The sequence below is a fragment of the Galeopterus variegatus genome, unplaced genomic scaffold, assembly GCF_000696425.1.
Source record: "Galeopterus variegatus unplaced genomic scaffold, G_variegatus-3.0.2 Scaffold2019, whole genome shotgun sequence".
Classification (NCBI taxonomy): domain Eukaryota; kingdom Metazoa; phylum Chordata; class Mammalia; order Dermoptera; family Cynocephalidae; genus Galeopterus; species Galeopterus variegatus.
Genome location: NW_007728130.1, coordinates 280,651 through 296,986, shown reverse-complemented (window position 1 = coordinate 296,986; position 16,336 = coordinate 280,651). Strand labels below are relative to the sequence as shown.

Sequence of the window (16,336 nt, the reverse complement as noted above, 5' to 3'; positions counted from 1 at the left end):
AGTCTCTCGCCAAGCTCTATCTTTCTCCGTGATACCTTTCCCCCTTCCCCCTCCTTTCCTCTTCAACTGCCACCATTCCAAGCTAGATCCTCATTACCTCTGACCTGAACAGGTTCCCTAATCAGTCATCCTGCCTTCAGAATTTCGGAATCTCCCGACATCACACACACACACACACACACACACACACATGCACACACACACACACACACACACACACACCAAAACCTATTTAACACTATTTAACGCTGCTGGAAATGAAAACATATGTTCTAATGAGTACAAATGTGGGACAGAATATGACGAACCAGGACTATCCCAGAAAATCTGAGTCAGAAGTTAACCAGAACAACTTCTGGTGATGTGCTACATAACTAGTCTTACCATCCCCCAGCTCCACAGCTTCCCTTGGGGCCATCACAGTGCTGAGGAATGGGTCACTACCTTTCTAACTGGCCTCCCTGCTTCTTGCTAGACCATTCTCCTCCATATAGCAGCTAGCATGAGCTCTCTGAAATGCAAGTCTCACTGTATTCACCTCAAGCCACCTTGGACCCATCAACGGTCTCCTACTTTCTTCAAGAGCAAGGTCACACTCCTTAGTCATGACAGACAAGGTTCTTCCTTCAGAGGGTAGCTTCACTCCCTTGGTGCTCCAGCAATACAAATCTACTGACCTACCATACTAGCAATTGCTGGAATCTACTTCTATCTGGAAACCTACCTCCTCTCTATCCTTCCTTACCCCAGAGCTGCTACTGGCTTAAAAATGGCACCTAGCTGCTCTGGGTAGATCATTTAGAGAAAGAAGTGCCTCTTGAAGACACACAACTTGGCAGTGCTCAAGGCTTGGCAAGCAGATGGCACCTTCTGGCAAAGAAAAGGGGTCCCCTTCCTCCTGCAGGCACAACCCTGTCAGAACAAAGATTCAATTTCTACTCCCACTCGCCTTCTGGGCTGGGTGCCTCTGAACAGTGTGCAGATTGCATGCAGCAGGCCTGCTGGATGGCACAGGCTATCAGCCTACACACCCTGAGTTCTCAAAACCCAGGTCATGTGACTTCATACCTGGGTGTGTGATCATTCTCTTTGCTTATTTGAACCTGGTCCTTGGTTCTAGAGGAGCAGTTATCTGATTATAATTATCTTCCTCCCTACCTGGGGGGAGATCTTTAGGGCAGGGACTGTGTCTGTTATCTCTAGTCCTTAGACAGTTGCCTGGGATGTATTTATCAGAGGCTATTCCAACATAAAAATCTATTATTCATGATCTCTAAAAAAGCAGTTTAACAATACTTCAGCTATAGTTTCAAATAATTCAGTTTTCCCAAATTAGTAAAAATCTAATACATTTTAGGCAAAATAAGGATGAAGATGATGAAAATAGACGACACGAACCATTGAAATGTGCTATAACTGGGAAAAGGGGATCTAATCTAGTTAACAAATAATGCACATTATTACTAAAGATGACATACTTTAACCTACTTGTAAACTTGAAAACAAGACCTCGATTACATCAAGTCCAAAATAGGAGGACAAGTAGAGCATGACCTGAAGTGACAGGCTCATTTTGAAATTATGTTGTCCTAATGTAACAGTCTGGCAGTTGCTAAATTTTTGTTTCCATTTTAAATTGATCAATTTTAAGACATTATACTTAAAGTTAAGTATGTCATATTTTAAGATGACATACTTTAATTTAGAAAATAGGCAGCCTGAGACTCATGTTTTAAGAGCTGGAGGTAGAGCGAACCTAGGACTTACTCAGGTTAGATTCCTCAGTTGCTCATGTTAAGGCTGCATTCAAAATTTCCTTTGTTAAAACACTAAGGTCAAGGGTTTGGATCCCCATACCTGCTATCCTCAAAAAAAACAAACAAAAACCTCAGAATTTCCTTTTATGCAAATTAGTTTACCTCGTGAGTTAGCAGCAAGAGAATAATAAAACTAGGCTAATTTTGTGTTACAGATGAGGAAAATGAAGATCTAGGGTATAAATTTTTCCAGGTTTCCACAACCAGCTAGGTGGGAATCAGATCCTGATCTCTCAGGCCACTGCTCTTTTTACACTTCACAGCTAGTTGTTTAAAAGGATCCGAAGCCCATCATTTGAGACTGGGTACTAATGCGTGATACCCAGAGGTATTCTGGTGGCTGGATTCTCATTCTATAGCCCTTTCTCTTTCTGTACCAGTGGCCTCCGAACTTTTATGATCTCATACTCCTTTAACCATAAATATTTGGAGAGCATATTCTCATTTGGACATACATTTATTTATACATGACATACCTACATTACTAACAATCTCATGCATTTAATATTAGTAAAGTTTCATTTTGTTCATATATTTGAAGGAAATACTTTCAGGGAATGTTGACCTGAGCTCCCCAGTACAGCCACTTACACAAAGGCCTGCGAAACTCCCATCCCAAAAAGAGAGGCCAGTGCCATCTAGTGAGCGAGTGTGAAACTGCATGCTCTGGCCAAGCCATGGGTTTCCAGGTTATTTTCCAGGATAGTCTCTGCCAGATCCCCAGTTCCTCGTCCTGCACACACAAATATTGGAGCCCAACTCCCTTATATTCTTTCGTCTCCTCTTTCTTTGTCAAACAACTCAGCCACTGTATTTCCATTGTCACTGATTAACATGAATTGCAATTATAAATAGAAATAAGAAATAAATGTTATAACTAATTGGTTAGTTTGGCCTTATAGCCATCGACATGCTCTTTTATAAAAGCATGAAGACGACGAAGATCTTAAAGAGCTGTCTAATCAATCACTCACTACAAGCCTGGAAGATGACTGACACCATCTTTATCCTGTCCGCTGCCTCATAGGACAGCACCGTCAGGGTAGGAATGTGCTGTCACTGAGAGTCTCTGGAACATCCTTCCTCATTCTCATCCATTGTGAGGGTTAGAATGCAACGATCAGCAATCTAATAACTATAACTTCAACTACAGGTAGCACGAGAAAGGTGGAAAAAATGTCAGTGCTCAGGAACATTTATGTGATTATAATAGCAGGGTAAGGATAAGTAAATTCATAATGAAAGATGGTTGTTAAAAGAGGTAAGTAAGGGCCGGCCCGGTGGCGCACTGCTACAGTGCGCCGCTTGGGAGCGCGGTGGCACTCCCGCCAAGGGTTCAGATCCCACATACAGACTGGTTCCCGCTCACTGGCTGAGCGAGGTGTGGGCGCAGCACCGAGGGTTGCGATCCCGTTGCCGGTCCCGGTCCGGTACAGGCGCGACACTGAGGGTTACGGGCGCGACACTGAGGGTTGCGATCCGTTGCCGGACACGAAAAAAAGACAAAAAGGAAAAAAAAAAAAAAAGAGGTAAGTAAATAGACATAAGTACATAAATGAGATAAGTAAGTAGACACACGAACCTCACAGCCAGCCACTGTCGATCCATCAGGAGATGAACTTTGTCAATTCTGACATTTTTGGCATAGTGCAGTCGTTTTGGCAAATCAGGAGACAAATAGGGTGTAAAATGCTGATCGGATTTTTGGCACTGAAAACCAAATAAATATTTCTTTACGAAATATAAAATATGCAAACTAAATAAAAATGTTGCTTTCTAAGACAATTTATTAAGCACTTTTAAAAGTAAGGGAATTTAAAACAGGAATATTAAACCTATTATCGATGTCATCAAATCTCCTGATTACATGATTTTTATTTTTGCAACAATAATTAAGTTGTAATTAAAAATCTGATTTAAATTATGATTTTGTGTTTGATGTTTTAAGTTTTTATTCCTGGGTATATGTCTTAAGCCACCACAAACCTCTCCTCTTTGGTCAGAGTGGCAATTATAACTTTTGAGTCTAAATTATATATGAAAAGTATATAACATGTTAGTAGATGTGGGTAAAAACAAAATTTTAAATCAGTTTAATTGCATCAAAAATCCCTTCCAAATCTTCCCAATTTACCTTTTAAATAACCTACATTTGCTTAGTTTTCAAATCAAGTCAACAGCTTTTAAAACCTAGTACAGTCTCCCTATTTGTGAAAAATTCATGGGTTACTCACAAATTGGAGTAAAATTTTGTTTTCTTAAATCACTACTTCTGTAACTATACAGCATATTTTAAAACTATAAAAACATAAATCACACTGACATCTATTCATGTGAAAAAAATGAGGAAATGAGAAACAGAACTTCAAAGGAACTTTCTCTCCTTCGCGACCTCTTGAGAAGCAAGAGAAAAAAAAAAATTAACGTACAGGTAAAAATGTGAGGAAATAGATTCCCAGGTGGGCTTCCAGTCAAGATGGCAGAATAGATGGTCCCCAGCGTCACTCTGTCCCACAAATCAACCAATTTACAACTATAAAAAAGCAACGACAGCCAAGCTGGAGCCACTAGAGCTCAGGGGAAGAGGAGGAGAGACCTACAGACTGCATGAAGGTGGGAGAAGACACGATGAGAGAAAGAAAAAGCCACTCTGACCATTTTGAATCCCAGCTGCTTCCAAGCTGGCCCTGGCAAGCACACGGAGCAGGAACTGGCAAAAGCTGCCACTGTGGCCTTCCGATAAAGTTACTTGGAGGTGGCAGGGGAGAAGACAGCCTTGGTGGCTGCCAGGCCAGCAAGACCACTAATAGGGTTCCCGTGGACCCACATAAGAGCAAGGACCCACAACCATAAAAAAGGAGCCACTCAGAGGCCAGTGAGTTATTGCAAGGGACTGGAGCATGGCCTGTCCCATGGGAAGTGTTTGTAGCACAGACAGTGGGGGAGATGGGCCCATCAGGAGAACACTGGGGCACAGCAAAGACAGCTGATCTGCCCCCAATCAGCACAGGACCACTCAGAAGAAACTGGTCAGGAATATAGAATTGCATGGGGTGTAGTTTGATGTAAAGATTCAGGCCCAGACCACAGTTTCTACACAACCCAGGTGCATCGGATCTCCCCAGATCCCACAGTACCTATAAAGTCAACCATTAAAACCTGAGCTTCACAAAAAGGCTTCCCCAGAGAATCAGCAGCAAAGCATCAGTTTAGCTCAACCACAGAGCTCAAATGCTGGTCCCCACAGGAAGTTCCCCCATTTTAGAAGTAAGCAAAGGACAACAAATTAGTTCCAGTGCAGAGTTTAAGTGGTGGAAACAGCAAATAACCCAACACAGAACTGAAAGAAAAAACAAAGTACCCACAACCAAAGACAAAGTTTGATATTAACTAGGAAAAGTCTCAGTTCACCAAAGAAGGTCTATAAAACCTAGACAGACCGGAAGACTCCTGGGCCCCCAAGCCAGGAAGTGGGGAGGGCTAGGGGCCTCAGCCACACCCCCCAACACCCACAAACAGCCCAGCAACAACCACCAAGCCACTGCAGGAAACCCCCCGGGGTCCTGAGCCAGGGCAGTCCGCCCCCCCCCCCCCAACATCTGCAACCAGCCAAGCAACAACCACTGAACCACTGCTGGAAGCCCCCTGGTCTCCCGAGCCTGGGCAGTGGAGGGCTGAGTTCTTCAGCCACACCCCCCTGACATTTGCATTCAGCCCAGCAACAACGAAGTCATCACTGGAAGCCCCCTGGTCTCCCCTGCAGGAATGAGAGGGTGCTATGGGTTTCAACCACACCCCGCTTCCTTCCTCTTCTCCCACCCTATTTGCTTCCCCCTCCCCCTCCCACCCAACTGCTCCACAACAACTTAGAATGTAAACACAGATGGAGCAGGGACCGACCCCTCCTGCCGCAACCAGGCAGGCCACCACTGCCACAGGGCCCATCACTCTTTCAGGAAAGAAGAAATCCAGGGTTATCAGAGGTGGGAGGGGGAGGGAGGGGCAATGGGCAGAGATTAGATAAGGGGCATAAAGAATAAGTATGATTTGTAATAATATATATACTAACATTGATTTGATCAACATACGTTAACATTGAACCCCAAAATTATGTATAATCAATTATGATTTAATAAATAATAAATAAATAAGAATATGAGGAAATAATTTTTTTCTCTTTCCTCGTTTTCTCATTTGTTTTAAACCACAATATCTTATATAATATTACCAAGTCTGTGTCACTATTATCTCATGCTCAGTTTATATATAAGAAAAATAAGAGAAACTGAAACACACAATTTACCCCCAAAAACATTTTTTTTTAATACAGAAAAGGGTTTGGATCCCCATACCAACAAGCTGCCCCCAAAATAAATAAACAAATAAATAAATACAGAAAATGGAGAAGCAAGGAGAGTTTACAGAATGAAAGAGGAAAGAGTAAGTATTTATTGCACAGATATTTCTGCACTTTTTTTTCTTGCCAATTTTGTTATCTTTTGTTAATCTTTTCTACTATTTTTCTATTTTTTAAATTTATCATTACTTCCTTCTTAAGCCAGTGTTTTTATAACTTCCAAGTAGGCACATGATGGTAGCTGCTGAGTTTGCAGCTTCCCTCAAGAGTCAAGGGATTAGAACGTGGCCCTGAAGACAACAGATAATTTGATTAGTCATGCTCTTTTAGCTGGTATGTACCAGAGTAAATCCAGAGAAAACTGGGGGTACACTGCTAACCTCTGAAGAATTATGGGGTTATTCTTTGCATGTGAGAATTTGGGATGAAGACACCAGAGTTGAGATAAAATTTTGGTTATTTTATCTACAAACAAAGTTGGTGCTGATGTCTCTCACAGGCAGAATGCTGTGGAGCTTAAAGAGTTACCAGCTCATATTTGGTTATGTTTGTCCAATACAAGCTCAATATAGGCTCACAGAGCAGCACTATGGGGAATATTGTACTACCATATGGAATATTTGACTGAGAATAGTGGGTTGCTTTATGAAATGGGGGTCCACTCCTTTGGGCTCTGTAGCCCTAGGACCAGTCCATATCTGTGATACCGTGTAATGGATTTCCAAAACCTGAGGTATTCAATCCACTTGCACCACTAGGATTATTAGACGTTTGCCCTTCCTCAACAGTATGGATCATGAGGTGATGGAACAAAAAGAAAACAATACGTGGACTTAAAGTCTACGTGTTGAACATTCTTAACTACCATCCACTCCACATGAACAGACTGCGTGTATACACTTCACCAGCAGAGGGCGAGACAGTCCATCACGTTTACTCAACGCTGGGCTACCAGAAGGAGTTAAGAGAAAAAGAGTGATTAACACTCGAAAGGATTTCTGCTGTCATGGTCATTCCTACATCAAACTTGCAGTGGGTCCCACCTTATAGTAACCATTCTTTACCCAGTGCTTCTTTATCTTCAGTCATTCATACTCCATCCTCACAGTTTTCACCATAACTAGATACCACCTATACTTAAATTTAGTCTTATTCCAGGCTATAATAAACCCATAAATTCCATACCATAGATATGTATTTTAAATATATAACTATTAAAATGTATTTTAATATATAACTATTTTAATGTTATATGAATGGGAGTGTATTTTAAATATATTACTATTAAAACTACCACACAAGAACATTTCAGGTCTCTCCAGCAGTAGAAAACCCCACTTTGAAAAATATTGCTTTAAGCTATCTGGAATTTTTCCTACTCATTTACTGGGACATGGGAACCAATCAAAAGCAGCTGCGATTATACTTAGTAGGTAAAGAGATTATTTTTCTGACCTGTACAAAATGATCTATAAGAGTCTGTGATTTACTATTTTCTGATATCAAGACACACAAAAAATTAGAAAAACGATACTATCTAAAACCAAGAGTTAATTATCCCAACTAATTTCCTGCAGTCAACTCCAAAATAAAAACTAAGACAAAAGCAGCTAATATGCATATGAACTAAAGTTGATGAAGGGTTTTTTTTTTTTTTTTTTTTTGTCTTTTTCCGTGTCTGCCAACGGATCGCAACCCTCAGTGTCGCCCCCGTACCGGACCAGGACCGGCAACGGGATCACAACCCTCAGTGTTGCCCCCGCGCCTCGCTCAGCCAGTGAGCGGGAACCGGTCTGTATGTGGGATCCGAACCCTCGGCGGGAGCGCCTCCGCGCTTCCCAAGCGGCGCACTAGCGCAGTGCGCCACCGGGCCGGCCCCTGATGAAGGGTTTTAAAAATAAATTACAAGTGGCTTAGGCTCAGAAATATAGAATACACATTTCTCAAAACCTGGATTAAGGTTGTAACATTAACTTAAATATAGGTATTAAGCAAACTATATACTTACACTGAGGTTCCTGACAATTTCTTCAGAATTAACTGTTTCAAAAGAGAAAAAATAAATAAATCATTACAACTGATACACGACAACTGCAAAAACTGTGAACAACTCAGGTGAGTTTGACACATACATTTATTAATAGCCATGATCTAGTAAAACTAAATAAAACGTTATTTCAAGCAAAGAATATTTTAGCATTTGAGAATGGAGTAGAATATATTTTAACCTAACAATATTAGATATTACCATAAACTTTATAGACTGACTATACTTAAACATAGTAATTTCTCATTTGCCTCCGTGTGGTTTCCCAAGGAGTCAGAAGAGGGCCTGATAATCCCTACATCTACTCAGAATCAGGGGGCTGCTATTCACTTTCAGTTTTATATTCCTATGAGTGTCTTCATACTTACAACTAAAAAAGTCATGAGGTATATTACGAGTCCTGATGCGGGGGGCAGGCCCTTCATACATGTAGAAATTTATACTGGGAAAATAATCAGTCATATATTCCCCCTTGTCACAATACGTCTGGTCCATTCCTGAATCAAAAAAAAAAAAAAAAAAGAGAGAGAAAGAAAGAAAGAAAAGAAATCACTGAATGTGTATAAATGGTAATAATTGGTTGTATTTGGTCATGTCAAATAGGAGACATTTTATGTTACGGATCTCAAACCAAGTTTCACTGAGAACTTATACAATTTTCCCTATTTATTACTTTATTCTAAGTGGCAGAACTTGGCAATTGTGGCAGTGGAGGAAAAAGGCTGTGTTTATGAGGGAAGAATTATAAACAGATCAATGTAGACAAAACACTGTAATTTTGAAAAAAATCCTCTGGGGAGGCTAATTAAGACTTTATACTATCTGATTTGTATGTAAGACAACGTGATACATTTTTAAGTGAAAAAAAGCAACATGCATTATTATGAAAAATATATTAAGAGAATAATAAGGATTAGAAAATATTTACTTTTAAACGTATATTATTTAAATTTATATAAGCGGCACATGCTGTAAAAAGATTTGGTAGTTAAACCTTTTTTAACTGAAGATTCTTAAGACTACATGTAAATTTTTATTTTCACCAACTTCTTTTAACAATATGTGCATGAAAGGGTTTCCCTTTAATTTTAAAACAATAGGACAAAGTGTTAGGGAACCATTTTTAAAACTTTTTAAATACATTACTGTTTTTCACTAGCTTGGTATTATGAAATACAAACAAAAGTTCTGCAGACACACTCCTTTTTCCTCCTCCTACTCTGTGTCTGGTTTCTTCACAGGCACTGGAGCTCAGCTTTGAATGTCCTTAAGAAGACGGTCTGGCCACCCTGGCTAGAATAGGTCCCTGTCTGTGTCGTGTACTTCGGGACAGTCTGTATCTAGTAGCATACCCAGCATTAGGTAGGCACTTAAACTGTAGCCAGTCTACATGAATACATCCCCAGCTGAAAAGAAGACCTGACAAACCTTTTTTGGATTGAATAACAACCCAACCACATCCCTGTTAAATACTATTAACTCCATTTTTACAGAAAATAAAGTATGTGGAAAGATTTTCAGAGATATTAGACTAATTAAACTAGATATTATAATTTAGTCCTCTTGTCACCACAATCTATCACAAAATTCATTCTTTGCTTCTTCAAGAGTTTCTAGGTCTGGAAATACATGCTTTATAATATCACTATTATTTTGAATGACCCCTGAAGTGATTAAATATAATCAATGATAAAATACGATTATTTTTAAAAAGCATACCATGGTCAGCCAAAAGGATTATATTGACACAATTGTGTAAGTTCCTCTGTTTTAGGCCTTCCATCAACATTCCAAAAGTATCATCTACGAACTGTAAGGCTTTAATTACCTAAAATAAAAATTGGAGTTAAGATTTTCTTTACAAATTGTTTTAATTAACCACATCATTATCTATTCAAGTAAAAATTAAACACATTTCCCTCTCTGCAATTGCTGGTTTGCAAAATAGAACATTAGAACACCCATGCTACCACATTTACCAAATACCAGTTCCCTAAATTTCTGTATTCCCTACAGAGGAAGATAGACTAATAAATACGTGAAACAATGCTGAATGTCAGCAAGCATTATTCAGCTGTAAATGTTTTCACAATCACGCCTGATGTTAGAGACGGAAGTCCACAGACAGGCTAAGGAAGCCTAAACAATTAAATGCATCCTGGAGGATCACGTGACAATGAGTAACCAGAGAACTAAAAGGGAGAAGACTCTAGAACCTAATAATTCTACCTCTGGACATTTGTCTTTAGTAAATACACTTTTAGACTACAAATGGAGATTTCCATAGAAAACTTTTCTTCACATTATTTATTTATAATTTAAATTTGAGGAAAACTAAATTATGGCACATCCTTAACATACACTTTACCATTAAAAACATTTAAAAATACTTAACCACTAAAGATGTGTTTTAAAGAACGATGACATAGGAAAATGTCACAACACAATGTTAAACGTAAAAACAAAAACCAGACTCTATATACACCCATATATTGTATTGCATAAACCTGATTTTGCTTTTAAATATATTTGGCCTCTTAGTAAACACATATATCAAAGTACTGTTAACACTGGTTGTCTCTGAATGGTGGAACTGGAGTCTATTTTAATTTTATTGTTTATATGCTTTGTGTTTTTAAATTCTTCTATACTTTACCAATATAGTACATTGAACTGACTTAAGGTTTAGGTAAATTTCACAGGCATAAATTTTCAGTATTTTTTTCAGTGAATAAAAAAGTGTAATGGCACTGGATCAGGAAAAAAATGTCTAATCTCTCATAGTACTCTTGTAAAAATGATTGCCTTTTATTTATTTATTTATTTATTTATTTATTTATTTATTTATTTATTTATTTATTTATGAGAAAGAATTTTACAAGCCAGGTAGCATTCCAGCTTCAGGGCATTATCTCATGAAATCCTCACAGTAAACATTTATGAATGCACTCTTGGAACTTCCAGTTGTAAAGGCCAGAAAACTTGAGGTTTAAAGAAGTTAAGTAACACGTTCATGGTCCCACAGTTAATAAGGGACAGAGCAGGACTTGTACTCAAACCATGCTCTATGTACCGCTAAATCCCCCATCAACTCCAAGATGCTTTCCCGACCCTCCGTCTTAGGGTGACCACACACCCTGGTTTACTCGTGAGAGTCATGGTTTCCACCTGTTTTCATGACAGAATGTCCCCTTTCACATAGCCATCCTACTCCCTCCTCTTCTGTCCTCTTCTAGCACCCTGACGCACTGTTACCACTGGACGCTCCACCGTTTTGAAATCATCTGTGCATGTGTCTGCCTCCCAAGGAGAGCATGAAAAAGGTTCTTCAGGGAAAGGTTCATGCGACATAACTCATCACACATTTCCTAAACGTGGAGTCTTTCACAAAGTGCACACTTCATAGAACGTGCAGTGCCTAGATGCCAGCCCCCAACTCTGGCCAGCCAAAGGAAAGAAACAGGAAATTCCTGTAATGGACAGTGAGGGGGCAGCTTTTTGCATGGTAAGATAACAGGGATAGAAATGTTTGCAGCTGTGGGGTAAACCAAGACTGGGTAGGAGATGCTGTCTGAAAATCCTGCTTCTTTCCATGGAATCATGACCATTCACTTTCACAATGGACACTGCAGAAACAGTAAAATCAATCCTGGTATAACCAATTATCTGATTAGACCTTCAATGAACAATTATTCTTTGGATCCAGAAGTCCCTTTTTGTGAAACCGAATTCAAGGTGGCAGAGGATCCCGCTAGCAGGAAGCTCTATGGAGCGCTGCTGTAATCTGATTTCCAAAAGACACAACATCCTCCCTGACTTACTCTCTTGCCACGTGCTTTCCCCAAAGCAGAGGTCTTCAGTGCTCTGAAATTGTTTCACCACGTGCATGAGCTTTACCAACATTTCACTCTGTTCTTACTTTCAATTTTCTTTTCTAAATTGAATTTTTCTTCCCAACTTTCATTCCATCTAAGATATAGTATTCTTTGACAGTAGTGAACAACAGCTGAATCTTACTGAAGTATGTAGGCCATTATTGAAAGTTACTCATGACCAGTCAGGACATTCTGTGACTAATTCCTCTTCAACCCTAGAGACTCATTGGGACAAATTGTTAGTAAGAAATTCCTGGTTTCTCTACACTTTAAAGGCCTCTCTCACCTGCCTGTCTAAATCCCAACATGCTCTATGTCCCCATTTCATAAAGTCATCTCGAGTTATACCAGGCAAAAACAATCTTTATTTTTAAATACTGTTTGAGCTATCAAAGTTTTAGACATTAAAAATTTTTATGGTAGACCATTGCGCTGGTAACACCAAGGTCCAGGGTTCAATTTCTGTACTGGCCAGCCACCAAAACAAAAACCAAAAAAATGTTTAATCTTAAAAGTTTTCTTTAAAAAGAAAAAAACATTGTGCACTAACTCATTATTTCCTTTATTTGTCCTTTCAACATGGTTTCTGTCCATAAGGGTATCATTTTCTTGTCCCCTAAGAATGACTTGCACAGTGTTAGGCCTACCAGAAACTGTTTAAAGTGGGCCTTAACGAGACAGCACAGCAAGAAGGATTTTGATAATTGAAAAATCGAGAACAAGTTAATAAGCTTGCAACTTAGTGAATGGGTCAAAACAAACTAAAATAGCCTTTTTACTTTGAATTTATAAGTCATATCAACTCTGGATTAAGGTATGTTATTAAAACTAGCAATAATAATAATAATAAAGTTACAAAGCCTTCAAGTTTCTCTCATCCTTCTAGTCTCTTCTTTCTGAGTTTTCAATGAGGCTTGACCTTAATCCTTCCTCTATTTCTACTCTTTCCTCCCTCCTTAGGACATCTCCACTTCCAAGCACCACCTGTGTGCTGCCAAACTCCCAGATCTTTATCTCCTTTTTAAATCCATACTCAATTTGGATCCCCTTACCAGCCAGCCACCAAAAAAACCCCTCCATATTCAATTGCCTTCTGTACATCTTCATTACAGGCACCTCAATTGCAAAATCATCTCCCCCAAACTTACCCTCCTTCAGTGGTCTCATTAATATAAATGCAACCACCATCATTCACCTGCTGACATATGACAGAAATCAGGAAATCATCCTTGATTCCCCACCCGCCTCACCCACCTCACACTAAGTCATGCCAAGTCTATCTCCTAAATGGATCTCAAATGGATCTTCTGCCATTCACGACAGTAACCACTACTCTAGTCCAAGTCACTATTATCTCTTTTCTGGAATGTTTCAAAGCCGGCTGGTCTCTCCCCACTCTTCCTTGCTCCCTCTAACCCATTCCTCTCACCTGGTAGAAGTGATCTCTAAACACACACAATTCTGGTCATGTGACTTCCCTGATTACAATGCCTCAGTGCTTCCCATTGCACTTTTTATGGCCCGCAAGGTCCTGCATGATTTGGTAGCTGTCTCCTTCTCTGAGGTATTTTTTTTTTTTTTTTCCAGCCCTCTGCCCTAGTTCACAATGCTCCAGACATTGGTGGGAGATGATGCTCACACAGCATTCCGAACAGTGCCCGGCACAGAATAGCACACAATAAGGGTTAGCTGCCGTTGTTCTTACCATTATCACGTTATCTATTTGTTGAGCTGTCTAGCCATTGGTCTGTCTGTGCATTCATTCATTCTATGTGTTCCTCCAGTGCACTCACCTCCTTGCTCAATCAGGCCATTTGCAAATTCTGTTTCCTTTTTGTCACTTAGAGGAGACCCTCCTAAGAAGCCCCAATTTTCACCTCACTCCAGACTAGATTAGATCCTCTTCATAGACCTCTCAGGGCACCCTGATTTTTTCCTTTGCAGCATTTTTCAAAATTATACCTAAAATTTATTTGGGCGCTACCCTAGAGCACTGAATAGAAAAAGAGGAAATGGTGCCTGACCTGAAGTCAGCTGTAGAGTCAGACTGCAGATGCAGATGGAGGTTCCCTCTCAAATGATTAATCATATCAAACATGGATAGCAGTTAAAATAGAAAAGAAGAAATGATGAGTATGTTTTACATAATTCCTAAGCCATCCGCCCTTAGAGTGACCTGAATAAGTGTTCAATTCTGTGACATAGCCTACAGTGACACTGGAATACAGAAAAGGCCTACAGGCTACAAAGGGGTGAGGTTTGAGCAGGGCCTTCTAAGAGGAATCATTTTGGTTTAATAGGAAGAGAGAAGAGTGCTTTTCTGATAAATGGCAAAGGCCTGCTGCCAGAACAAATACGCTTGCATTCCAATTGAGGACGATTGTTAAGTGAGTTTCCATAGAGTGAGGAAATGCCATCCTCATGGGGGCCTTTGCAGCTTTACATTGTGTCTGAGACAATAGAGGCTTTAGTGGAGTTTAGAAGAGAGAATGGCTTTTTTGTTAAAAGAGATATTTAAGGACTATTTCTGTGTAGTAAAATCATAACAGAGTGGTCTAGATAGTGGTGCCTGGCTGTTTGGGCTCAGTTGGTTAGAGTGTGATGTTATAACTCCAAGGTCCAGGGTTTGGATCCTGGTATTGGACAGCCAACAAAAAAAAAGAAAAGAATGTTCTAGATAATGAAGAAACTAATATTAGAGAATCCACTTTAATGATAATGGGAGCCTAGGAGGGGAATAACTCTTCCTGAGGCAATAAAATATTAAGTCCAATTATAAGGAACTTATGAAAGGAGCTGTGCATGAGCAGACAGCTGGATATACCACAATGGACTTGAAGGTGATTTAACTTGAAATGGGCCACATTAATATGTTGAATAGGCATGTGCAGTATCCAGCCTCGATGTTTTCATCATACGAAATAAAGGTACCACACCTAAGTATTTAATAAGTGATGTGGCTAATAAGGCAGTTGTCCTTTCTAGAATTCTAACTATTTTTGTGATTAATAAGGAAAATATCCTTTTTAGACTTTTAACTTTTTTATCTTCTCATCTACATAGCAAATACATTTGTATTCAGTAGAAATGTAAGAATCTCATTTAATTTTGTGGGTTAGAGCTAGATGATTTTGCATTTGTTAAAAAAAAAAAACTTACTGTGGCACTGACTGGTCCACTTTCATGTCCTGCAGAATCAGGCTCTTCCAAATACATGGTATAAAAACTGGGTCTAGGGGTAAAATTTAAACAGAGAAAGCCATTATCAACTTGGAATAAGCTTATAGGTTGGATTTGAGAACTTATCGGCTGTTGCCTTCTCTTGCTCTGTGTTATCCATTTCATCCAGGCCCAGAGACTCCACTTGGCCCCAGCAGGGTTACGCCTCCCAAAAGGAAGTAAATAAGACCTTCCGGATGTAAGCATTGTTACGTCTCAGTTGTGAAAATCTGTCTTGTTTGTGCAGTTAAGAACTCTCTTGTTGTGCCCTAGCCCTTTATATTTCCTGGTTTCTGACTTTTTGATGACTCTTTGTTCTGCCACACCTAGTTCTTTCTTTAAATGTCTAGCTTCTGATACTGTTTACCTGGCACTCGCTTCCAGGATGCTCCGCCTCCAGCCTGTCACCAGGACCTTGCTCCAGCACCTCTGGCTCCTGGTGTTAGTCCTCATAACTGGGTATCAGACCCTTTCTCAGTCCTGCCCCCCAAACTTGTCTGGCTCTGTGATGTTCACCTCTGCTCCCTGGTATTGGCTCTAACTCTACTGTTCAATAGCATCAACTGTGTTCTCAAGGGCAAAAAGTCACCAGCTCTCAGGAATAATTCTTCAAAAGTGCACAGTAAAAGGCAATGCCAAATTTTCTCAAAAATACTCGAAAAATGGTCATTTAAATAAATAATTTCACTCTTTACCCACATGTATCGCTCTGTGTCAGCACTTCTCTGACATTAGGTATTACCTGTCAGCTTTGGGTAGGTCCAGCCATTTTAACAATGTATAGATCCTCTCTTCGTATGGGACACTACTGAAAAAAAGAATAAAAATAATTTCTAAATATTAATCAAATCAAGAATCATTCCATTATATTCAGGAAGGTAGGTTAATATCTTGAGGTATCTATCTCATGTTCCTATGTGATTAAAATACCAAAAGAAATTCAGCATTACCCAAAGAAATTCCTCTTTTCAATACTCTTATACAGATAATAATTGCAACACTATAAATTAAATGTGCATTG

At 39.5% G+C, this 16,336-nt stretch overlaps 1 protein-coding gene across 1 annotated transcript in view; it reads right to left on the bottom strand.

Moving 5' to 3' along the window:
* ENPP3 (ectonucleotide pyrophosphatase/phosphodiesterase 3) overlaps nucleotides 1-16,336 on the bottom strand; it is a 91,083-nt gene that overhangs the window by 31,910 nt on the left and 42,837 nt on the right. Inside the window, exons 12-17 of the mRNA XM_008580109.1 lie at nucleotides 16,058-16,123; nucleotides 15,256-15,328; nucleotides 9,941-10,049; nucleotides 8,590-8,718; nucleotides 8,183-8,214; nucleotides 3,400-3,527 (exon numbers count right to left, since the gene is read on the bottom strand). Coding sequence (XP_008578331.1) covers nucleotides 3,400-3,527; nucleotides 8,183-8,214; nucleotides 8,590-8,718; nucleotides 9,941-10,049; nucleotides 15,256-15,328; nucleotides 16,058-16,123 — 537 coding nt within the window. The remainder of the gene's footprint in view (nucleotides 1-3,399; nucleotides 3,528-8,182; nucleotides 8,215-8,589; nucleotides 8,719-9,940; nucleotides 10,050-15,255; nucleotides 15,329-16,057; nucleotides 16,124-16,336) is intronic.